At 45.2% G+C, this 22,577-nt stretch overlaps 7 protein-coding genes across 10 annotated transcripts; 4 read left to right on the forward strand and 3 right to left on the reverse strand.

The window, feature by feature from the left end:
- The first annotated feature begins 269 nt into the window (after positions 1-269).
- LOC108088442 lies at positions 270-1,803 on the forward strand. 2 transcript variants are annotated; one of them, XM_017186217.2, is made up of 3 exons: positions 270-506; positions 837-1,100; positions 1,174-1,803. In XM_017186217.2, exons 2-3 carry the CDS (start codon positions 974-976, stop codon positions 1,584-1,586), a joined length of 540 nt encoding a protein of 179 aa, XP_017041706.1. In that variant the 5' UTR covers positions 270-506; positions 837-973; the 3' UTR covers positions 1,587-1,803. The 2 variants fall into 2 exon arrangements, with proteins under 2 accessions (XP_017041706.1, XP_017041707.1); XM_017186218.2 differs by lacking the exon at positions 270-506 and having other exon boundaries at positions 628-1,100.
- A 45-nt stretch (positions 1,804-1,848) lies between these two features.
- Positions 1,849-3,497, reverse strand: LOC108088439 (mannosyl-oligosaccharide alpha-1,2-mannosidase IA). Its single transcript, XM_017186214.2, has one exon. It carries the CDS (start codon positions 3,460-3,462, stop codon positions 1,873-1,875), a length of 1,590 nt encoding a protein of 529 aa, XP_017041703.1. The 5' UTR covers positions 3,463-3,497; the 3' UTR covers positions 1,849-1,872.
- A 108-nt stretch (positions 3,498-3,605) lies between these two features.
- On the reverse strand, positions 3,606-6,146 carry LOC108088438 (conserved oligomeric Golgi complex subunit 7). Its single transcript, XM_017186213.2, has 4 exons — positions 5,950-6,146; positions 5,596-5,889; positions 4,862-5,545; positions 3,606-4,800 (listed from the first exon to the last, which is right to left on the reverse strand). The coding sequence occupies exons 1-4, from the start codon at positions 6,106-6,108 to the stop codon at positions 3,709-3,711; spliced, it is 2,229 nt and encodes a 742-aa protein (XP_017041702.1). The 5' UTR covers positions 6,109-6,146; the 3' UTR covers positions 3,606-3,708.
- A 213-nt stretch (positions 6,147-6,359) lies between these two features.
- Positions 6,360-6,987, forward strand: LOC108088443. The gene is made up of 2 exons (XM_017186219.2): positions 6,360-6,646; positions 6,701-6,987. The coding sequence occupies exons 1-2, from the start codon at positions 6,442-6,444 to the stop codon at positions 6,985-6,987; spliced, it is 492 nt and encodes a 163-aa protein (XP_017041708.1). The 5' UTR covers positions 6,360-6,441.
- Positions 6,988-6,999: 12 nt separating this feature from the next.
- On the forward strand, positions 7,000-7,827 carry LOC108088445. Of its 2 annotated transcripts, XM_017186221.2 has the most exons (3): positions 7,000-7,146; positions 7,460-7,566; positions 7,624-7,827. In XM_017186221.2, exons 1-3 carry the CDS (start codon positions 7,000-7,002, stop codon positions 7,694-7,696), a joined length of 327 nt encoding a protein of 108 aa, XP_017041710.1. In that variant the 3' UTR covers positions 7,697-7,827. The 2 variants fall into 2 exon arrangements, with proteins under 2 accessions (XP_017041710.1, XP_017041709.1); XM_017186220.2 differs by having other exon boundaries at positions 7,460-7,827.
- On the reverse strand, positions 7,818-9,150 carry LOC108088441 (translation initiation factor eIF-2B subunit alpha). The gene is made up of 6 exons (XM_017186216.1): positions 9,016-9,150; positions 8,855-8,956; positions 8,582-8,793; positions 8,375-8,529; positions 8,047-8,317; positions 7,818-7,990 (listed from the first exon to the last, which is right to left on the reverse strand). The coding sequence occupies exons 1-6, from the start codon at positions 9,047-9,049 to the stop codon at positions 7,844-7,846; spliced, it is 921 nt and encodes a 306-aa protein (XP_017041705.1). The 5' UTR covers positions 9,050-9,150; the 3' UTR covers positions 7,818-7,843.
- Positions 9,151-9,176: 26 nt separating this feature from the next.
- On the forward strand, positions 9,177-21,760 carry LOC108088437 (vacuolar protein sorting-associated protein 13B). 2 transcript variants are annotated; one of them, XM_017186211.2, is made up of 15 exons: positions 9,177-10,674; positions 10,729-12,076; positions 12,135-12,817; positions 12,873-13,071; positions 13,129-13,748; positions 13,803-15,658; positions 15,719-15,875; positions 15,934-16,155; positions 16,206-17,239; positions 17,295-17,654; positions 17,710-18,468; positions 18,523-19,007; positions 19,067-21,009; positions 21,070-21,261; positions 21,429-21,760. In XM_017186211.2, exons 1-15 carry the CDS (start codon positions 9,391-9,393, stop codon positions 21,432-21,434), a joined length of 11,148 nt encoding a protein of 3,715 aa, XP_017041700.1. In that variant the 5' UTR covers positions 9,177-9,390; the 3' UTR covers positions 21,435-21,760. The 2 variants fall into 2 exon arrangements, with proteins under 2 accessions (XP_017041700.1, XP_017041699.1); XM_017186210.2 differs by lacking the exon at positions 21,429-21,760 and having other exon boundaries at positions 9,178-10,674; positions 21,070-21,427.
- Positions 21,761-22,577: the final 817 nt, after the last annotated feature.

Raw genomic sequence — 22,577 nt, forward strand, 5'->3', positions numbered from 1 at the left:
GCAGTTCCTCTTAAAGTGAGACAACGGTGTGAAATCCAATATGAGTTCTAAGGAAGCCCCCGAGCGGAGTGGGTGGACTTTTCCGCTCATTAAAAATCTATTGGGAATGTTTATGTTTGCATTCTCCGTGCTTCTACTTGACCGCAGAACTCTCGCTTGTACGGGGAAATGTGCAACATCTCGTGGCAGGAAACTCACCACACGTCGGAGAGCTATTAAAGGCGACCCCCAACGAAGCATGAGTCAGTTCCCGACTCGGCGTCCAGGCATTCAGACCCCATTCGCAAGGATAACGACGCGCTAGTTCCCCACACAAACAATCAATTAATAACACAATTAAAACTTTAGCGCGCACCGTTCGCCTGGAACCGCAGTACAAGTATCCCCACTCAAAACTCGTTTCCTACAGGCAGTGCAAAACCAAAAGTGCAGTCATTAATTAATTTAATGCATGTGTACGATACTCTGGCAGTACAAAAGCGGATACACGATAAACTCATCAGCAAGTGAGTGAATGTTCGAGGAACGGTTTTAAAGGATTGCGTTGTTTTCCGTGCCCGATGGCCATAACAACAGTTTGCGCGATTACCTTTCAAGGTGGGGCGATTAAGTCACTCTTTCGCCATATCCTCGGCATCATCATGCGATGTTCCTTCATTGGGAGTAATGAACTCGCGGAGTAACGCGGAAATATTAAAGCAAACAAATTATTAAAAATACATTACCTTCTCTACAGAGGGTTTTACTTACAATAAAGAAGATTGATCAATCTTCCTTACACTTATTATGGTTTGAAAAGAAAAATATTATTTTGATTTTGATGTTTTGTTTTAAAGGTAATTAACACCAGTCACACCAAAAGTACAACAGAGGAAATCAAAATGTTCCAAGCCATCACCAGTATTCGGTTGTCTAGAGGTGACTAGGCTTAATCATCTGACCCCGAGTAGTAATCCCTTAAAGGATCGGCAGGATGCACCAGGTACTTAGCTACGAGACGGCGGTGCGGGCCAACAGCTCTCGCGAATTTCGCGAATATGTCTCAAAGCGCACTTGTGCGTCCCTGGTCCTAACGATTGCCTTCTTCATGCTCATAACAGGTGGGTGATAGAGGATGTGGAACATCTAAAGACATTCGCTAATGAGTGCCACTTGTTTTCTCGTACTGTACAGGATACTTGCTGGGCAATTTCGTGGCCGAGCGCAAGTACCACATACGCCAGATGACAAAGGGAGTAGTTAAGGATTCGGATCGCGAGAGGTCCGTGAAACTGGACAGTGCGGAATATGCCAGCCTGCAGGAGCTGCAAACGTATCAGAAGGCCAAGGCCCAGCTGCTGGTCTCCGCCCAAGTGCTCGACAAGCTGCAGCAGCAGGACGAAAGCGAACGATACCTGGCCACCTCTCTGAACACGGAGATCTTCAACAAGTACATATCCTGCACACAGGACATACCGCCCAACACGAACATAGCGGCCAGCCAGTTCACCGAGCAACTGATCGACAACACGGTGGCCAGGCAGCGCCACTGCATGAGGATCATCCAGGTGGTCATCGACAATCACCTGGCCAACAGCCAGCTCTGAGCTGGATCCAAGGATTTAGGGATGGTTTAGCGGGCCAAAGTTGGAATTTATAACTTATGTATGTGCTTTTAGGTGTGCTCAATGTGTGTTCCCCAGCTAACTAGAGAATAACTTTTGTAAATCATAGTGCAAGTATTAACTTACACAGGTTTTTTATACATGTCTGCATTTAACGCAAGTTATAAATAGATGTTGAAAACATAAACAAACAGTTTTTATTTATATTTTTTTAGTGAGTTAAACATGATAATTTCGTTTAAACTAATTAATATATATCTTTAGTTACTCAATTCTTTGTGTTGTACTGCCGATACATAGAATTTGCACCTTTAATTGGTAGGAAGTGTCCTGCACTGTTAAAAACCCAATCTTCCAGCGGAATGACATTATCATCGGAAAACAACAAAAACAAATACTTAAGGGTTGCGCCTAAAAAGAATGTCCTTTGCACATCATCCTGTCCTGCAGAAATGTTATAAACATCCATAATACCAGAGTATCCATATGGTGTTCGGCAATATTTCTCTATTGCCAGGAAGATCTCACGGCCCCAAATGCGATATTTAGTATTATGAGTAAGTCGCCAGAGAACTAAGTAGCTCTCGACGATTTCTGGCCGTAACATATAGAAGTCCCTCTGCAGGGCAACAATATCCTTTTGTGCTTGTTCGGTGAAAGCGAAAAGATCTGGACCCAATTGAGTAGGAGAGCTCCAAAACTTATCATGGCAAGTATCCACGATGGCAACGCCAATCTCCGCATATTTCTCCCAGTGCTCCATCAAGGTTTCTGCTGCTCCCAGCACAAAAAGAGCTCCAGCAAAGCAATCTGTTTGTTTCATCCGATGCGAAAGAGTACCTTTTCTCATCTCCGTTACGTAGGCTTGGCCCTCGGGTTTTATGACAACCAAATTTTGCACTACAGCCGGCAGAGCATCTTTGAATAAATCAAGAGTTTTTAGATCAGTTTTCCCAGATTGCACCCATGACTTTAGCAGGCAATCATAGAATCGATTCATTGAGCAGTTGTAGTTTTCCCACAAACCATAATTTGTACAAAAACTGTTGGGATAAAGTCCATTTGGTTTGTTCATGGTGGCTAATTTCTTCCGAATACCCTCTGCTCGGTCCTTGTAAATAGACAATCCGGTGATTTCGCTGAGATAAAAGAACTCCAAGTGCAGAGCACCAAACTCCGAAATACGAGACATGCTCTCGAGGTATTTGGTTAGGGTACTGCCCTCCTTCGGAACCACAAGCCGTCTTGGTATTCCTGTGGCGGTTTCGAATGCAGGCAAAATCTTATTGGCAATATGTACAGCTTTCTCCTTGTACAAAAGATCGCCAGTGAGGGAGTAGAGTGTGAGCATAGGACAGAGCAGTCTGGAAGTTAGTTCAAAAACAGACAACGGCTCGTCAACACGATCCAAGCTGAATGATTTTTCGAGCCAGTCACGCGAACGATTCAACTCTTTCTTCAGACCCATTAAATACAAAGTGTCCAAACTTTCTATTATCGTTGCTCCTACTTTATAGGACCCAAAATCACTTCCAATATGAACACGACGCGAAATAGGGCGAAACTCATTGGTGCCCCACACGACACGGGCATAACTTCGCCAGGAGTGCAGCATCATCTCCTTAATCTTCCGTCGCATCACGGCAGGATTCTCCTGATTGGGGAAACCATTTGTAACCGACTCAGTCGCCCGAACTTCTTTAAGGAATTGTCTTACTAATCCATAGCACTGTACAAAGGTAAAAACTACTACACCGATAGTGAAGACTCCGGTTGCAATAATCCGGATTCGGGATGTGGTATTTGCCGTATACCAATTGTAATGCGCTCGTCGGATAGCGAAATGAAGGAAATACATTTTGTAACTGAGTTAGCTTGAGTTTTGGGTAAAGTGAGATCGACATATGTACAAAACTGCACTACTCAAAACACTTGTTCAAATATTTGAATTCCCAAGGTATTTCCATACTAGTTCGAACACATATATCAGCTAACGAGGGGTTACAATTTGAAATTCGCAATTATATTATAGTAATATTTAATAGTTAATTTTAAGCAGTATAAATAGTTTATATAAATATATTTTGAATATGTGCTCAAATATCTACTGTGTGGATATAATATTGCGCATTTGTCGAATGGCCGTTACCAGACGTGGTTCGCATCCACTGCTGAGGGTTAGATACTGATCTGGAGCGGCCTTAAGTAGTGTCAGTATTTGCGACAACTGCAGGTTGATGGACAGACCAAGCTCCTCCAGGACGTTGGAGAGGTACTCAATGTCCACACTGAGCTGAGTGGCCGAGGAGGCTGGCAACGACTTGATTTGCAGTATCTGGGCCTGGTACAAAACGCAGCACTGTTCCACGACCAGGGAAAGTAGGACATCGGCACACGGAATGGCTTGTGTATACTTAATGTTGCACACCTCAAGAGCTTGCTTTAGCAACGACGAAGGCGATAACAGTAGCGGTTCCAAGTGCTGTGGCAAGGTGAGTAGGTACTGACCAATTTGCGTGATGCTTTCTTGGGGAGCAAAGCTGAACGAAGGCATATCGATGCCCGCCGCAGCGTGATCTTGCAAAGGCGGGCGAATGTGTGCCAGGTGCGTCTCAATAGGTTGCAGTAATATATTGAGTGTTATGTCATGTGTATCGGTAAAATGACTCTTCAAAGTGGCATATATCTGTGGAAAGATACCAAGGCTGTCGGTGGCCTCCGACTTCTTTTGCTGATAGTCAGCTATGCTGTTCAACAGCTGGGTGCGAGCTGCGTGATCGCATGTCTGGAAAATTGTGATGGGACCCCGGTTAGTCGGCTTGGCCAGCTTGTTGGATAATGTCACCATGCGTGTATGCAAATCTTGTTCAAATTGATGTAGCTGGACCTGAAAGTCGGCCAGACACTGCAACTGCGACATGGTGTACTGCAGCAGGGACCAGTTTTCACTCTGCGCCGCATAGCTGCTGGATCCCAGACTGAGTCCAATCTGTCTTTGAATGCGTCCAAAGTTCTCAAGCTGCCGCTTGAAGATGCCGTTTAGAAGAGTTATAAGTTTGCAGAGGGCCAGATCACTTGTTATAGAGGAACAACGTCCGCAGGCTTCCTTTAACCATTCGTAAAGTTTACGGGTGCTTTCCTCAAGATGACGCACACCATCGCTGGGAGTGGCCTGGTTGGACGAGAGACGATCCACCTGTATTCGAATAAAACCAAATAATAAGATTCAAAACTTAATAATGTTCTAATTTCCTTACCTGCGTAGAAAGTTGGGTCTCTTCCAAGCGTGGATATTGTTGGATGAACTTGTGGAAATACTCAAAAATGGCCTCGCCTAGAAGGCGGTGCAGCTCCTCGGACAAAGTAATGTGTGACTGCTCCAGCAAAGAGTTCAAATGCAGCACAAAACTGTGATTAACCTGGGCAAACGAGGCCAACATCTCCAACCTTTCATTGGAGGTTTTTAAAAGCTGTAGAATGTGGGCATCTCGAGTGGGTTGTAGTGCTGGTAATAGCTCGGCAATCACAAGAAAAGGCTGAGAAGAGTCCTCGCCGAAAAGATTGGAGCACCATTTAACCTGGCGTTGGCAATGCTCCAGTAACTGGTCGTAATACAAAGTTAAAAACTGCTGCTGCTGCGGTTGGGTTTCCGTGCCCTGCAGCTCCAAAGTTTGCTTCCATTGTTGCTGCCAAAAGTTCTTCTGGACCGCACGGTAATATTGCTGCAATTGCGGCAATCGCTGAATGTTGGTGAAGATCTGCACATAGTGCTGTGCCTGCTCAGTGTTACCCTCGGCAAAACACTGAACCACACTGGGCGAAGCCAATGCCTCCAACCGGTTCTTGAAGTCCTCCACTTGGGTCTGACGCTCAGCGTGTCCTGGCAATTGCTCCTGTGCGTTCAGGGACTTTTGCAGAGCTATAAGCTTGTCGCAGACTCCCTGAAAGTTCGTGTTTAGTAACTTTAAATTGCTTATATCAAATTACACACCTTTAGATCATTGCGCTCGAAACCATCTTCCAGTTCGGCCAGGAGGTTTCCCCAGCCATCTGACTCCTGCAACGACTCCTTGGCCACTTGGAGGCGCTGACTTTTGGTATTCAATCGCTCCAACGTGGCCATGCATTCTCCAGTTTCACTTTGCACCGCAGCCACCTCCAAACGCATGGCACTCATCTTCTCCTGCAACCGACGGACATCCCCTTGGAGTGCTGCTGACTCCTTTGCGATCCTAGGCATGCTAGCCACCACCTGTCGACTGGATTCCTCGACAGCATTGTTTACCTGGAGATTAACTCTATTTGTATGAAAAACAACAACTGATAGATGACGAGCTTCTCTTACGTTGAATATGTACAGCTGTAGCTTGGCCACGTAGCTCCGGATAAAGGAAGAGGCGGCATCGCTGTCATCGCGTCCATTCTCTTCCACAAACTTCTTGTAATTCGCGTTTATCCACTCCGCAGGACTAAAATTTGGTCCCGAAAGAGCCGACACATCCATGGTGACGTTGGTTGCAGTGTGACCTTAGGATGGAAGTAAAGACGACTGAACAGGGCTGAAGAACTTCTTGTAGTTTTTGCATATCACCACTTACTGATAAATTAAAAACCTATGTCAATAATGGGAGATCCGCAATTGCAATCACTCATACTTTTACTGTTTCAAATAAAACTGACAGAAATTTTATTATTTGCGGATGTTGCGCGGATGTTTTTTTCAAATGCAAGGCGTTTGGGTATTTCCAATTTAGAGTGCTGTGGGCACACTGCAAAAAATACAATATTTGTCGTAGGAGTTGTTGGGATTTATTTAGATTTGTTCAGTTTTTAAAACATGTCACTTGGCAATGCCGATCCTTGGCACTTAAATACCACATTAGTTAAGCAAGGAAGCCCAGGGTCCACGGATAAGAGTGAACGTTTTGAGGACAACTTCACGCCCCCACCCACTGTAAAAGAGAGCAGCGAGAAAAAGGACGCGAAAACTGGTGAAGGACATGAACCTCTGCCAGATTCAAGCGACTATCTGAAGTTACTAGGTGGGATTGAGTGCTTTAAACCCGAAACCTTCCAATAAATCGTGTTCATTTCAGAACGGAAGCTGGCACGGGTGCAAAAGGGTAACAAATTGTTGGACAACCTGCGCGACAAGCGGCAGGATTGCATGCGGGGATTACTCTCCTCCGAGGGAGTTCCCATTTCCATATTTGAGCAGTTCCTGGAACTAGACGCTCCCATAGAAAGCGGTCGACTTCATCGACATCTGCTTCCTGTCCAGGCCGTCAACGTTGGGGAAACCGTATACATAGTGAATCACGACGCACTCGAACAGTCAGCGGAAGCAGAAGCAGAGGAACACCAGCCCCCGGTTGAGCACTAACAGCAAATCACAATGGACTCCACGTTTGGCAAGGTCTTCATGTTTCTCACGGATCTCGCCTGGAAGAGCCGTCTCACCATACCCGTTTTGGTCACCACTGCATTTCTCGTCATGGATATCCGCCTGCAGATCGAGATCAACATTCAATCCGGGCAATTTGTGAGTGTTGTAACCGCAATTGGGTGAAGAGTATTCCATGGAACTTGCGTTCGCTTATGCCATTTGTGTACTTCGTTATAACAAAATTGTTGTTTTAATGGAATTAGTCCATTCAGAACCCCTAGATGCATATTAAAAGCGCTAGGTTTCTTTAACGATTTAAAAAAAAAAGATCTTAAAAATTAATTTTTCCTTAAGTAGTTCCCTTTCGCCAAGATAGAGGGTGTTTCTAGCTATTAGTTTGGTTATCAAGACTAGTTTTTTTTTCCCACCTGATGACACCCCATACTAAATCAGATCTTACTTTACACAGAATGCCAGCGATCTGGATGATGCGGATGATGGTCTTGACGATCAGTTCGGTGCCCATGATCACGGAACGGATGACGAGAGCGGCAGTGATAGCTACACGGATGAGGAGTATAACAGCGAGTACACTAATGACGACGGCAATAACAGCGAATTGTCCCTCTTTAGCCAGGACGTGTACGATCCTTGGGGGTCAGAGGACGAAGTCGACATTACCTATTCGCGGGAGATGCAGTTCTAAGGCACAATTTAAATTTTAGGCGTAAACGGGAGTAACTAGCTTTATTTTATGTATATATAGTACTCAGCAATATCGAAACCCTATTTATCCATTTTATGCAGTCATATTAAAACAAACATAGTTAAGTGCAAGTCCTTTATTGTTCATTTACATGTAAAGTTTGATTAACTCATCGCTGACGGCCGAGGGAGTTAATCTTCCCAGATCGGTGAAGAGCAGAGTTATATAGACAGGAGGCGTATAATCGACCAGTGGATCCACTTTACTAACATCATTTAAATGCTTGCGGGAGTACTAACAGTAAAAAATATTTAATACATATTCAGATTAACTTTTTTGCGGAACCTTACCTTGTACTCATTGGGCAGATCGCGTTGATTAAGGGGATACAAACGGCTAAATTTAAAGCTTTCTGCGAGGACGTAGAATGGCTTTTTCATTTCACGAGCGCACAATCCCATGGTGTAGGTGCCGATCCTGTTGATTATGCCGCCACTTTCCACCACAGCTTCTGCGCCCACCATTACAAAGTCCACCGATTCCATCACATAGCCAGTGGCAGAGTCCAGAATGAGGGTGCAGTCAATTCCAGCGGCATGGAGATCCTTCACCATCTCTTCGCTAAAGACATGGAGCATTTATAATTGTAATTTTAGGGGTAGAGCTATAATCACCCACCCAGAGTTTCCTGTGCCTCCTTGCGTCACATAAACGTGAAAGGACTTTTTGTTCTGCGAGGCCGTAATCAAGGCTTTAAGGACCACTCGTGATCGGGAGTGTGTTAAAATTCGGCAGCCATCGGTGATAAACCGCTGGGCTTGTTGAGCAATTACCTGGATTGGGGTGTTCGTACATCTTCTTTGTAAGTTAAGGATTTAAACTTACCTGCCGAGAATTGAGCAATTTGGTAAGGAAGATCTTTCCGCGGTTCAGCATAATCTGGCGGCACTCCTCCATATGCTTGTCGTCCAGACTGAGCGTGATGAAGCGACAAAAGAGCTCTCCGGCGGAAACAATCGCAGCGATGGACAAATCCGTGTTGCGCATGGCGGCCACCGCTTCTCTCATGGTTGTGTGCAGAATATGAATAGTCCCAACTGGAAGATGTGTTGAAAGGCTTGAAAATAACTTTCCAGGAGGATTTTTAAGAAAACTAACACTGTTTCTTTTCCAGAATCATAAGTAGAGTCCTAATGGCAGCAATGCCGGAAGACAGGTCCTTATCCTCTTCCAAAAGCTGCAGGAAATATTTGACCACATCTGTGGGTGAAAACTGATATTAAGCATTGCCCAATCCAAAAACTTTATATGTAGCGCACCAAAATCCTGCCCATTTTCGGTAATTTGTGGCATTTTGATGAAATTAAAAGGAACAACTGCAGCACGTTAAACGTCAACAAACTAAACAGCTGCTTGTGGGCCATCTACACTTTCGCAGCTGCCGGCACTTGTGCACACTGAAATTAAGAATGTTTTGCGTGCCTTTCAACACTTGCGAGCCGGGGCTGAAAACGTAAACAATCAAAAATTTCATGGCTGTTTGTTTTGTAAAAATATTCGGCCAAAATAGTAACCAAATCCCCAGCATGTAAATTCAAGTAAATCACCGGCAACGCAGTAAATGAAGAGTTCCATTTGAGTCAGCAGTCGAGAGCGCTGGAATCAAGGCTTCTTGCCTGCGGAGTGGCCACACCATGTTCAAACTGGAGTCCTATATCACTCCCATTTTGCTAAGCTACGTGGCCAAGTACGTGAAGAACTTCCGCGATGAGGATGCCCAGGTGTCGCTTTGGGAGGGTGAAGTCACCTTTCAAAACCTGGACCTGCGTTTGGAGGTCCTCGAGGAGGAGCTCAACCTGCCGGTGGAGCTGGTTTCCGGGCACATCCACGAACTTAGCATCCAGGTGCCTTGGACGAAGCTTATGTCAGAGCCAGTTAAGATCGTCATCAACACGATTGAGTTCGTGGCAAAGTTGCCGGACAGCGAAAGCAAGCAGCGCCGGGCTTCTTTTCAGCGGGAACAGCGGAGGAGTTCCAAGCGGGCGTCCGTCGAGCAGTCCGATCAGCAACCTAAGAGTCCCGGAGCTGCCAGCTCTTCTAGTGTGGTTAACAAGATCATCAACAATATAAGCCTGCAGTGCCACAACATCATCTTAAAATATGTGGAGGACGACATAGTGGTCTCCATGAATGTGCAGACCCTGAACTTCAGTTCCGCTGGCGAGGACTGGAAGCCCACCATGGTCGACATCCATCCGGTGTCTGTGGTCATGCGCAAGGTGCTGCAGGTGTCGGATCTGACCATCTGCCTGGACAAGCGAAACACGGCTGGCAGGATTGAGGTGTGCCAGGAACCGGTGCTCTACCGCTGCACACTAGAGTGCCGGGTACTCCGCAAATACAACGCGAATACGGTAAGCACTTCGAGCACCACGCGTATTGCAGTTTTCACCAAGTCGCTGGACATCAATGTGTCGTCCTTGCAATTTCCCATGGTCATGAGGCTGGTGAAAATGCTACTTGAACTAAAACCCGCCGACTCCGAGGAGGATTCTGGAAATCTGGACGACCAAGATGCAGTAGCCGAGGGAAACGAGGAGCAGAGTGCCGAACCCGCTGGCCAAAACGTTTTTTGGTGGGCCTGGAGCCTGTTGCCCAGTTTTGAGGCACAGGCGCCTTCCTCCTCTTGCGACTCTCCTAATGGCCACGCATTCGATATGGGCATCTATGCGGAGGAGCTGAACTTCCAGCTCAAGAACTCTGAGTACTTTACCGACCAAAGCATGGGAGGGATTAAGCGGATACGCTACACACCAATTCTGCGGATCAGCTTGGGTGGTCTGTACTACGAGCGAACTCAATTAAAGGAATGTGAATGGGGCAACGTCAAGGCGGGTCTTTCCAGCATGTGTATGGAACCGTTGGGTGCTTACCGGAGCGAAGATCCTGTAGATCGCAATCTGGTTAATACTCAGGAGGTGAGTTTGAATTGGAACTTCTTTGTAATAAATATTTAACATATTTTTCTGCAGTTTCTGGATGAGCGCTCCTTCATCGACAAGAGTTTGTTCGACGAGAACTACATGTACGCCGATCGTTCCTGGTGCAGCTACAACTACGATGACTATGTGGCCAGAAACACAGATGAGTACATGCTTTACCGCAGCCCTGTTCTTGCCTTCGACATTATCGAGTACCGTGTGCCGAAGACAAGTAATCATCCAGTGGCGGAGAGCCAGCTCAGAGACCTGGGACTTCGGATCCAGTATCGCCTTTTGTCCGCCGGAATTACGTTCCACTTTTCGCAGTCCTTTGCGCAGGTTAAAAATGTTATTAGCGATTTAATTCGTCCTTACGATTATCCGGGATATCATTCAGAATCGATGAAAGACGAAGATCGTAGTGTCCCCGAGCCGGAGAACAAGAATGCTGATATGACCATACCGGACCTGGAGTATTTAATGGGTCTCGTGCCTGTCTGCAACTACAAGATCGAGCTGCGGAACATTGTGCTTCATTTGTATCCCCGCCAGCAGCCGGAGGAAGCCTCTGCAAATAACCAACACCAGCTGACGACCACAGTTAAGCAATCTCTGTTGCCATACCTTCAGCTGAAGATCTCTCTAGTCGAGGGCACAATGTGTGGACCAGTAAGCCCGGTTCGTCTGGTCCAGCTGATTACGCATCTGCAGGATAAACCTCGGGAGGTAGTCAACGCCTGCTATAATTGCTGTAACCTTAATGTTAAGAACTTGACGCTGATGATTCTCAACACTACTCCGAGTCATGGACAAACCAAACTTGTAAACATTCCACGAATGCAGGTGAACTGGAACCGGCTGCTAGCGCCTCATCTCTGGCGTCAAAATGAAGCTGCCCTGGAGACAGCGGAAGTAAAGTCCGAGATCATTACTTTGGAGTTCTCAAAACGGGAGCTGATACTCGCCAAACGCCTTATCCCGCTGGTCTCGACTTTCGATGGCGCACAGCTCTGTGAGCTGGCCCACAGTGTGGCCCAAATCAACGCTCATTCGGATGTGATCAAGCTCCAAAGCTTGGGTACCAAGCTAGGCGTCAGTTACCACAAGTATCATACACACTTGGCCGCCGTGGGTTCTCTTCAAAGTATCCACACTGATGCCGTCCACACAAAGATGAATGTAAGGAATGTGGTGCTAACTACTTCAAAGAATGCGAGCACAAAGTGGCTGGAGGTGCAGTTACAGCTTCCTCTTGAGGACGCCGATACGAAACAGGAGAAGATACCTGGCACAGTGATATGCCTTTGGCTGGAACCATTCCGCATCACTACGGATATTTATCTGCTGCAGTTTCTAAACTTTTCGGAACAAAGTGGAAAACAAAAAGGAAAAGAAAAGGGTTTGTATCCTAATCATATATAATAAAATTACCGGAATTATACATCTTTTATTTACAGAAACTGAAATGGACTCAAAGTCTATTAACCAATCAGAGCCACCCCTCGCACAGTCAGTTTCGAATTATTCGACGATTTCTGCCTCTGCGATAACTTTGAATGATCTTCAGCCGCGTCGAATTAGCAGAAACAATAGTCGTAAAATTTCCGTTCCTGAGGAAACAGTGCATCTAAGCTCTGAACGTGATGAGAGGCACACACAGGCTGAACCTCTAAGTTTACCCGTCCCAAGTAAGCCTCCGCCATCGAATTTCGATATGACGGAGCTGGTGAAGCGGCTGACCAATATGGTGGTGCTGGTGGAGATCGCACAGGCCAAGATTGATGTGTGTGAAGTAATGATGCGAAAAACGCCTGCGGATACGGATGTGGAATATACCTCAATCCGGCTGCCTGACGTGAAAATAAAGTCTGGAAACTGCGACGCTATTCAGCGAGGAAACATCAGGGCAGTAATTTTTATGGACAGCAAAGCGGAGCTATTCAACTGGGTCTTTGACCTAAGTGATTTCAATGTGTGCTATCGCCGATCCAATGTCACCGAAATTATCGTTGCTCCTGTTAGAACGACAATAACCCTAGCCCTGTCCTATAAAGTATCCGAAAAAACCAATAACGAACAAAACACGTACTCTGTAAATGTTCATGTGGATATGTCAGCTATTAATTGTTTTGCCCAGCGGGTAAGAAATCCTGCTTATATGGATTTTTATTTTAAATTAATTAACTCATTTCCAGGTTAAATTATTACACGAGCACGTCTTGATTATTTCCAAGATGTTCTCCTCACTTTGCCCAGATGAACCTCCATCTCAATTGCAGGCAGCTAAACTAAAGCCCAAACTGGAAGTATATACCGGTAGTGCACAAACGTATCCAGTAATAAAAGAGTTCTTGGAACTAGATCCCAACTTTGAAGCACCACAAATTAAAAGCGGTAAGAACAATAATCCAAACTTTTTTTAATCTATAACATTTTATTTATTTCCGATAGCTCCCAAGAGCTCGGTTGTGTTATTTTGCCAATGGACCATTCCACGCATTAGTTTTGAAATGGAAAACTCGAACGATTACAAGCACAGTAAAATCGTTATAACTCTGGAAGACTTACTGCTAAATATTGATAAGCATAGTGATTTTACCAAGATAACTACCAAAGTAGAAAACTTTGGACTTAATTACTACGAGGAGAAGCACGAAGAGTGGGAAAAGATTGAAGATTTTCACATCAAAATGTTGGGAGACAGTACAAATTTGCCATTGATTAGTGTGGTAATAACAACTGTAAGTCTTCAGGATCTGTACGCGAAGATCGGTGCCAGAAACCCTCATAATAAGCAGCACACTATTACTGAGGTGCTAATCGAGGTACAACCCATTGAAATGGTGCTTGACTTGGACCAAATAACAGAGTATATGGTGCCCTTATGTGAGCTGCTTGAAATTATAGGAAGTTCTGAATCTGAACAGCAAGTAAACTCGCACTGTGCTTCACCGTCAAGCCAGATTACCACGGTTCAGGATCTGCCAATGGTGCATTTAAACAGCAAGGGAATCTATGTCTATCTTCCACTATCCACAGGCAGAAAGAGCTGCAGTGTCTTACTGCTCAGGGTAAGTTTTTAAATTTCATTGAAGGTATATAAATCAATTTTAAACATTTTGCAGATCGAGAGTATTCAACTGACGCCTAGTCTTGAAAATCCCCTAGTCCGACAGCTCGTGCGTTCGGATATATACCAAAAAGCTGCAGAACTGAATATGCTGAGTACACCAGGTGCCCTTGTAGAGGATCGTCAGTATGAGCTCAGTGTTAGAAGGGTATCTCTATCAACCGGTAATTGGAAGCAAACACAAAAATACCGCATTGAAAAAAGTTTAGCCAGCAAACATGATAACCCAGCATTTGAGTGGAACAATCAAAGCCAATCCATTGAACTTGACCACATGGAAATATTTAAGGACTTTGATTTCATTATGATTTATGCGCCGGCTATAAGCTACGATCGGTTCCTGGTGTGCGGACAAAGTGTGGAGTATAATTGTGTAACCGATTTTGTGGCTTCTTTAAACACTCATCAAATCAGCTTGATTAGCTGCATCATAGTGCGAGTACAGCGACTAAGTTGTATAATTAACCAAGTGTGTGTAAAGAATGCTGAGTTGCCAAAAGAAAGGTCGCACAAAACGTTGGGAGACGTATCAAAATTCAACAGCGTCGATAATTCCATTTACTTTCCCTCTGATCCTAAAAAGTGTCAGAAGGATTTAAGTAGAAAACCTTCTAAGAAGCAGCTAGCCGGCAAGCAAAATTACGCGACAGCCAACTCGAGCTTTGTCGACGCAAGAGGCAGTAGTGACACCTTTCTGGGGTCTTGCCAAAGCGACTCGGGAATTCTCTTGGGCAGTCGTGTGAAAGGGCATCCAAGATCGAGTGCTGCGGAGGATATGCATCGAACTGGGCGGCAACCAAGTGTCTTGACTTATCCTCGAAGCGTATCCTTTGTGGCTGGTGTGTTCTTGCTAAAGATTTACGATGTGCCGGAGTTTGAGGAGCTGGAGAGACCTGCGATGCAACCGCTGTTTTTGCTGACTGTATCCCAGCCCAGTTTTATGTCAAGCCAAAACCTTAAGGCAGCCATAACGCAAGCTTCGATATTTAATATTAACGTACGTGTGGCTACTCCCGAGGCTGAAGACAATAAGGACATGGAGCAATTTAATGAATCGGTGTTTGATACATTGCCCGGACAACTTGGAAGCTCGGGGATTCCTCCTCCCCTGCTAACAATAAAGACCCAGTATGATCGCCTTAATCAGAAAGAAGTTGATGTGGAGCTTCGGAAACCCATCCTGCTGCGAATGTGTGAAGACACCATCAAGCAACTGGCGAGTGATGTCATCCGTATCTACACGGTTCTTCACGAGACTCCATGTTTTGCGGTACGCAGCCAACGTCCCATACCCGAAGGATCTCAGCTCCACCAGATGAAGATGAACTGCTTCAATGCCGATCGGTTGCACATATCCTGTGATCGCATTACAGCCAAGTTCTACGACGAGGAAAGAACCTACAAGTGCAGTTTTGTGTGCCTGGATCTTAGTACCCGCATCAAGTTTAGTGCTCGTCCCCAGAAGGCCGTTGTGAGATCCACTCTCGGATCGGTCTATGTGCAATCTGGCGGAAAAATGCTGCTCCATCCCTTGCTAATGCGTATGTCGGTCGATTTAGTCAGTGAACCATGGTGTGATGAGCTGCTGATTTGTGCCACTCTAAAGATGAATTATCTCCACATCGATGCGGGTGTCCTCAGCATACTGCAACTGCAAAAAGCACGGGATGGAATAAATCGAATCCGATTGCACGCCGATCACGAGTGGCTGCAGTTCCTTTACCGTCGTCCTGTGTTAGGAACTCCAGAAGCGCACTGCAACCTCATCAAGTGCACTCCCTCAAACGAATCAGTAGAGCGCTTAAAGCGTCCCCCCAAGTCAACCGCGGAATTTTACCAGGATGACCTAAGGTACGTTTTCTAATTCAGTTATTTCCTCTATTTTATTGTTCCATGCATTCCATATTTTAGAGCGGGAGCCTTTCAGTTTGTTTATCTGAACTCCGAGTCCGTATTGCCAATGCCCTACCAAGTGCAGATCATCAAGAAAAACTATGGCATCATCTGCTGGCGTTATCCGCAACCGCGCCAAATGACAAGCATTCACATCTATCCAGTGCCAATGCCAGTAAGTGGTCTTAAGTAAGAGATTGAACTTGAACTAACTTATGGTTTTGTAAAAACAGATAAGCAGCCCGATTCAAATCAAGTGTCGCATGGAGTACTTTAGTGAAACCCACGAGACGTTCTTACATTACTGTGATTTTATGCTATCGGAGACCTCCACTAAGCAGTTGACGCCTCCAGATCGTCCGATTTGTGCCACCATATGGAGAGTGGTTATTCTGCAGTCGCTGATCTCTGTGGACGGTACTTGCTTTGAGGGGAGTGAAGATGAAGATCTATCGGTAAATCAACGAAAGTTCCAGTGAAAATAAAACTCATAATTCAATTTCAGATCGAGAACGTTCCCTCGGACTTTAAGGCAGATGAAAATAACGATTTCATTTTGCATCCCAAAGTTCTAGTGGGTTGCATGCGGATTGATACAGTCTTCAGAGCTGAAAAAGTTCCAAAACTGCAGTTGCTACTTTGCTGTCAGGACATTGAACTGAATTTTCTAAACCAGCCAGACAGCTCAGGAGAGCTCCCACAACAGTTAAATAAATATAACCTGAAGCCGATTAATAATATCAGCCAAACCTTTCTAACTGTGCATGTGGAAAACCTACAGATGCACTCGACCATATATTCTCGGAAAGATTTTAGTCTGCAGACTGAATTTCGCACTCGAGTAAAGTGCTTAGATTACGGATTTCTAAATATGCTGGATGTTGTGGAGCCAACGAAATTCACAAGCTATGTGAGACTAACCGACTGTCCACGCTCTCTGTTGCAGGCAAATTTTCTGGTGGATAAGCTCCGACTCAACTGTGGCCCCTATGTGGTGCATACATTGCTGAGTTCTAAACTCCACTGGCAGGAAGTTTTGCGTCAGAAGGAGATACGGCACGCTTTAATGCCTAAATGCGTTATAGTTAACCGGATACAGGCACCAATCAGCTTTGGTCAAACTGGTACAGTAGAGAAAATCTCTGTAGCTCCTGGAGAAATGCAGCTCTACCACTTTCGAAGTTGTTTTCATGACCAAAAACTAACATTCTTCATCACAAATCCCGAAACTGGTCTGGTGGAAATGAGTGACTCGGTTCATATAACCCTGAAGTTCGAGGATGATCTCAAAGTGCATCACTTGCGCGTAGGAGATTACTGTATAACCCTCAAGTTAGGCAAACTTTCCGCCACTCAGATCTATATCCTGGTCAAGGGACAAATCGAGTTGATTAGCATGGTACCTTTTAATCTAATCACAGAGTTTCGAGAGGAGAACATAAACTACGAAGAAAACAGTCCGCCAGAACATCTTTTGTTGTCCAAAGAAAGATCATCTTACTACCAAAACGTAAAGCGAAATGTAGATATTAATATGCGGTAAGCAGCTCAATTTATTGTTTAAGCATTTTATAAAATTGTCATTTTTCTGTAGGCTAAAGTTAACCGCAGGACTTGGAAGGGGTCGCACCGGCGATATTCCTCTGAAAGCCAATAATAACTTGCCTTGGCTAGTCAAAGTGCCCACGCAATCTGCTCAGCAGTTTATCAGCATTTGGGTTCGAATTTTACGAGAGGATATAGTGGTGGAGAAGACGGCAGAGGACTTTCAGCCCCAGAAGATACTGATCTGCATTTGGCCAATATTCGAGATAAGCAATATGCTTAGCTGTGAGATTCAGGCGACTGAAAATACCACCGGAGAGAGCTCTACTATCGACGCCAAGGGCGGCAGATGGGCTCTAAATACTGCAACCACCCATGCCACAGAGCATACCGTTGGATTCACGTTTTCGTAAGTTTATAAATCTATTTTTTATTGATCCTATCTCATCAGTGAAACGTTTTAGGGGAGTTTTGCGTGGTTCTTCGAAAGATAAATATACGCTCATGCTGAGGACAATGGATTGGCACAAATTCTTTTATTACGATTCCAACATTTGGACCATTGAAAATGCGCTGCACAAGCTGGGAAAGTCATCGAAGCGCAAATGGCCGCAATATGATCCAGAAGAATTACGGGTCAGCCGGCACCTTGATTTTCAAACTGGCTTTGATGTTAAATACCGCACAAAAGCGACGCGGGAATTCTCCTGTACTTTGGGTCTGGAGGTTATTCCCTGGGGGTTGTTCATCAACGGAACCGGCTTAAATGTGACTATTTTTATGATCCATGAGCAGGCACGTTTCGAGCTCAAAGCGAATAGTTTGAAGATGTCGCCCAAACTCCGTGGAGCTTTCACAATTGATTTGCACTCTGATAATGGCTGGATCGCTTCAACACCGATTTGCTTGGAAGATTTTTCACAAAAATCCGTTTCCAATACCGGGAGAACTATGACACTGCGCTGTAATTCCTTTGTGGATATAGTTATAGTAGAAAGGGATGAGGTGCTGCGTCTGATACTGGAATATAAAAAGGAAGACGATGGATATCGTGTGCTAAAACTTCGGTCAAAATTTGTACTGACGAATTTTACCGATGTGGTTCTAAATGCTTTACCTCTGACAATGGATCACAAAGAGACCTCGACAAGGGAAGAAGTGGAATCATATTCCATTTCCAAAGCGGCCCGTAGTCTTTTAACTGTAGATTCGACAACAAATTGGTACGTTCTCTAAAGATTGTAAGAATTATTGTATTTATTTAATGATTTTTTTAGTATTGGTACCGCAATGGATGTTTTCTACGATCTTAACACCCATAAGGCCAAGCACAACTGTGATACCGCGTTCGTTTATTTTGTTTGCTTTAGCGTAGGTGGAAATAGGGAGATTTCCATACCCATTCCTTTGGCCATACCCTTCACCAGACGCTGCTTCAGTTTACAAGCAGGGCACGAGTCTATTCCTTTAATGATCACTCTGATAGAGAAGGAAAATGTTCACTACTTGAACGTTTTCCGGGACACAGCGCCTGCTATTGTGATTAGCAACAATACGAATGTCAAGTTCATTGTGGCTCAAACAAGTGCATCGGAAAATAGCAATGTGACCTGCACTAATTCAGAGTTCGTTGGCAGGCACTTCGAGTGGAACCAATTGGTCCTGCCCCACAGCAAATGCTATTACACCCCACCGCAGATGTACGCCAACTTTCCGGATGTGGAATTCACAATGTGCAATCTATCCTTGGCGGTTTATAAAGGTGAGAGCTTTAACAATCTATTTTTTACAAATATTTTCAACAAATTAAAATTTTTTTAGATAAGCCTTGTGCTAAAAATAAGATCGCGTGGTCGAAACCCATTCGAACTGACAAGTCATGGCAAAAATTTCTGCAAGTTCCCCACCACGGCGATGTAAAAGTGGTAGTGTGTGATAAGCATCGAGCTATTCGTCTGAACATCTACTATATAGCTCAGCAGCTTGAATTCTCTGTGAAGGACCTACGATCTCGATTGAAAAAGCCAGATAATGCTTTAATATCTTCAGAGGAGCAGGCACTTATGGGATCAAATGAAAAATTGTCACAAGATGAGACCGTTTTTAAGGATCCCCTCCCTGATATGGTGGCCTGTTCCCACTTTAGCGAAGAGTGCGAGACCAAACAATTGACAAAAATCAAAATCTTCATTAAGAGTTTTGTGTTTAGCCTGCAGACTGACAGTCGAGAAAATGACTATTTAAAGACGGAGGTGTGTAATATATACGCCGACGACTCAATGCTTATCTACGACGACGACGACGATCAGCGGGAACTGCACTTGCAGCTGCCAAATCTTCAAGTGGATAACCAGCTGTACTCCAGTGGAAAGTACGACTTTCCGGTGCTGCTTTGTGCGGAAAAACTGTACAAACGCAATTGTGTTATGCCGCAAGTTTATGATTTGGACTGCGTGTACGAACAGCAGGCAGAACGAACTCCCGTCTCTCTATTCACGTTCATTTTCTACCAAGATGAAATGCACCTGCAGAATGTGCGATGCCAGATTCCCCCTTTTCGGGTCTACATTGAGGATGCATATCTGAACCAGCTGCTGGAAGCACTGGTGGAGTGTGAACCGTCCCACTGTGTGTATAGTCCGCCTGTGAAACAGGATCAAATTAGTCTGGCTCCCGGAACAACTCTGCTGCCCGATCAGGTTGTGGCCCAGTCCTTGTACATATCGGAACCCCTACGTCTAGATAATTTTACGGTGGAGCCCCTGAGTCTCTTGCTATCCGTCCATACTTCTTCGAGGCTCTACATAGCATTAGATCACTCTCCCCTTTCCTTCTCCCGCTATGAGCGTCAGCAAATCCTTACAGTTCCGCTCCGCTTCGGACAATCCCTGGGACTTCACTATCTCAGCGGTGCCATTTTCGGAGCTGGCTGGGTGGTTGGTTCCCTGGAGATTTTGGGAAGTCCCAGTGGGCTGGCTCGCTCCTTTAGCACCGGTCTTCGAGATTTTGTCTCCATGCCCGTTCAGGGTCTCTTCAGTGGACCGTGGGGCTTCCTAGTGGGAGTGACTCAGGGTTCTGCCTCTCTGCTGCGCAATGTGACCGCGGGAACCGTGAATTCCGTGACCAAACTGGCTGGTTCGGTCGCCCGTAACCTGGACAGGCTGACGCTGGACGCAGAGCACATCGAATTAACTGAGGCCCGAAGGAGAGCTCGACCGCAAGGATTCGCCGATGGACTGACCCAAGGTCTGACTGGATTGGGCATTAGTTTACTTGGCGCTGTTGGAGGATTGGCCCATCACACTCTGGAGGCGCGAAGCTCTGTTGGTGTCATCGCTGGCCTAACCAAAGGTATTGTTGGAGCTCTGACGAAACCCATCAGTGGAGCTGCCGAAATGTTGGCTCTGACGGGTCAAGGCGTCCTCCACACGGTGGGCTTTAATGCAATGCCGCAACAGGTGGAGCCCAGCTATACGCGGAACGTCGCTCTGCACGGAAGCTCACATCGCATTTGGAGTTATCTGCCCGAGGAGTTGAGCCACGATCAGATGCTGTTCTTCTGTGAGATCACGCTGCTGGTCAACACGCAGTTGCGTCCAGCATTGCTATTCCTAACCTCGTCAGTATTGGCCATTATGCAGACGGATAGCGAAGACCTGGCCTTCGCTTCCCCTGTTTCTAAGGTGGATGTTGTGGCGGATCGCGAAGATGTCTCGAAATTGTACTTGAGCTTGAAGACTGAGACGAGGGATGATCTTGAAGGGGTAAGTCATTAGTCATGAATTAGATTGGAATATTAAATTAATTATTTCTCGCGTTTCTAGCAACTGAACTACACAAATGAGCGCATCATGAAGTTCCTGAACGCCTCACGACTTCAGAGCATAGCCAACGACTCTCTAAATGATCTGCTGCAGCTGCATGAACAGGATGTCGACGACCGCATCCAGCGGCAATCGCAGTGCATATTCTATATTAAACCCAATATAGGCGAACATCTGATCCACTATCTAAAGGTAATAAGCCGGATACAGCATTGATGCTAAATATGCATTCGTGCGTACGTCTTCGCAGTAGTCTATAGTATTCCACAATCCTGTGTATTGTATGCCAAAAATCAAAAGACATTTTTTGTTACATTTTTGCACTAAAAATTTAAATACAAACTTTAACTTTTTTAAAGATATGATGTTCCTGGGGATTCAACCCAATGGTTTCCTTGTTTTATCAGCCATACATTGTGTTGTCCAATTCCGCAAACTCACGTTCAATACGAATGGTTTTATCTAAAGCCTCCCACAAGCCAACCTAAAACAGGATGCGTTTTAATCAGGGCCAGATAAATCCAGCTAAAGCAAAGCCGTTGTGATTGCAAGAAACTTGAAAAATTAACCTGTCGCCGCAAAACCGTCGAACCAAAGTGCTTCTTATTTTTCCAGTTAAAAATAATTTGCCTGGCAGTAGTTGTACAGAGAAGAAAATAGAGGGAGGATAATTAAATTACTAAAGGCATAAAATAATTGATTTCATTGCAGACTGATAAAAATGAAATTGTTTAATGTTATTATATCATAATTTAAGATGTAACATGGAGTACAAATATTATATTCGTTTGACAAAGATAGAATCAACGTGCAAATGTAGGCCAACATATTTGTAACATTTTTTCCATGTGTGATTGTACTATCCTTCCTGGTTGGATCCCCGGATTTGGCCTTGTGTGTGCGCCAGAGCGCGACCCAAAGATTCAATTATGGGTGGTTGGTGGTCGGCTCACCGCATCCGCAGGTTTGCCCGTGCAAGTCGCTTATTGGGGCCCCCGAATCCCCGTTGGCCTTCTTTATGTGTTTGACATGTCTCGGGGGGCGAGCAGAATGCCCTACCTACACACAGACCAGATTTGCACACCGTTTCCGTCGGCGGAACGTATGTATGTACGTCTATTGTTTTATGTTTATAAAAGGTGGGCATTTAACGACTCTACTGTGCCTCGCCCTAAAGTTGAGCCCATTGTGTCCGCTTCCGCCTTTTGTCTCAGCTCGCATATTTATGCGGCAGACGCACATTAGCATTATGTGCGCTCGTTTCTTGTGATTTGCCCTCAAAAGTGGGCTACGACTTCTTCGGGAAGTTGTTTCAGCCATTTGGCAACACGCCCGCGGAAGCTGATGATCTTCGTTAATGAGCCCTGACCAATATAACCCATCTGGATTTGATTGAGGCCCTGCTAACGACCTGCATTTAAAAGGCTTTCGCACGAACTTTTGTAAATATTACGCATACGCACATGTGCAGTTGTGGCAACAAGGCCATCAACCGATGCATTATGGTG

This window comes from Drosophila ficusphila, unplaced genomic scaffold, assembly GCF_018152265.1.
Source record: "Drosophila ficusphila isolate 14025-0441.05 unplaced genomic scaffold, ASM1815226v1 contig_791, whole genome shotgun sequence".
NCBI classification, from domain to species: Eukaryota; Metazoa; Arthropoda; class Insecta; order Diptera; family Drosophilidae; genus Drosophila; species Drosophila ficusphila.

Bases quoted from the DNA above. Each gene is read 5' to 3' on its own strand.
- LOC108088439 (XM_017186214.2), bottom strand. From the start codon at position 3,462: ATGTATTTCCTTCATTTCGCTATCCGACGAGCGCATTACAATTGGTAT.
- LOC108088441 (XM_017186216.1), bottom strand. From the start codon at position 9,049: ATGCCACAAATTACCGAAAATGGGCAGGATTTTG. The intron at 8,957-9,015 runs GTGCGCTACATA...TTTCACCCACAG, and splicing joins CGAAAATGGGCAGGATTTTG to ATGTGGTCAAATATTTCCTG. The intron at 8,794-8,854 runs GTTAGTTTTCTT...CACATCTTCCAG, and splicing joins GATTCTGGAAAAGAAACAGT to TTGGGACTATTCATATTCTG.
- LOC108088442 (XM_017186217.2), top strand. From the start codon at position 974: ATGCACCAGGTACTTAGCTACGAGACGGCGGTGCGGGCCAACAGCTCT. The intron at 1,101-1,173 runs GTGGGTGATAGA...CGTACTGTACAG, and splicing joins CTTCTTCATGCTCATAACAG to GATACTTGCTGGGCAATTTC.
- LOC108088437 (XM_017186210.2), top strand. From the start codon at position 9,391: ATGTTCAAACTGGAGTCCTATATCACTCCCATTTTGCTAAGCTACGTG. The intron at 12,818-12,872 runs GTAAGAAATCCT...ACTCATTTCCAG, and splicing joins TTAATTGTTTTGCCCAGCGG to GTTAAATTATTACACGAGCA. The intron at 21,010-21,069 runs GTAAGTCATTAG...TCGCGTTTCTAG, and splicing joins CGAGGGATGATCTTGAAGGG to CAACTGAACTACACAAATGA.
- LOC108088443 (XM_017186219.2), top strand. From the start codon at position 6,442: ATGTCACTTGGCAATGCCGATCCTTGGCACTTAAATACCACATTAGTT. The intron at 6,647-6,700 runs GTGGGATTGAGT...TGTTCATTTCAG, and splicing joins CGACTATCTGAAGTTACTAG to AACGGAAGCTGGCACGGGTG.
- LOC108088445 (XM_017186220.2), top strand. From the start codon at position 7,000: ATGGACTCCACGTTTGGCAAGGTCTTCATGTTTCTCACGGATCTCGCC. The intron at 7,147-7,459 runs GTGAGTGTTGTA...TACTTTACACAG, and splicing joins ACATTCAATCCGGGCAATTT to AATGCCAGCGATCTGGATGA.
- LOC108088438 (XM_017186213.2), bottom strand. From the start codon at position 6,108: ATGGATGTGTCGGCTCTTTCGGGACCAAATTTTAGTCCTGCGGAGTGG. The intron at 5,546-5,595 runs GTGTGTAATTTG...ACGAACTTTCAG, and splicing joins TCGAGCGCAATGATCTAAAG to GGAGTCTGCGACAAGCTTAT. The intron at 4,801-4,861 runs GTAAGGAAATTA...ATTCGAATACAG, and splicing joins AGACCCAACTTTCTACGCAG to GTGGATCGTCTCTCGTCCAA.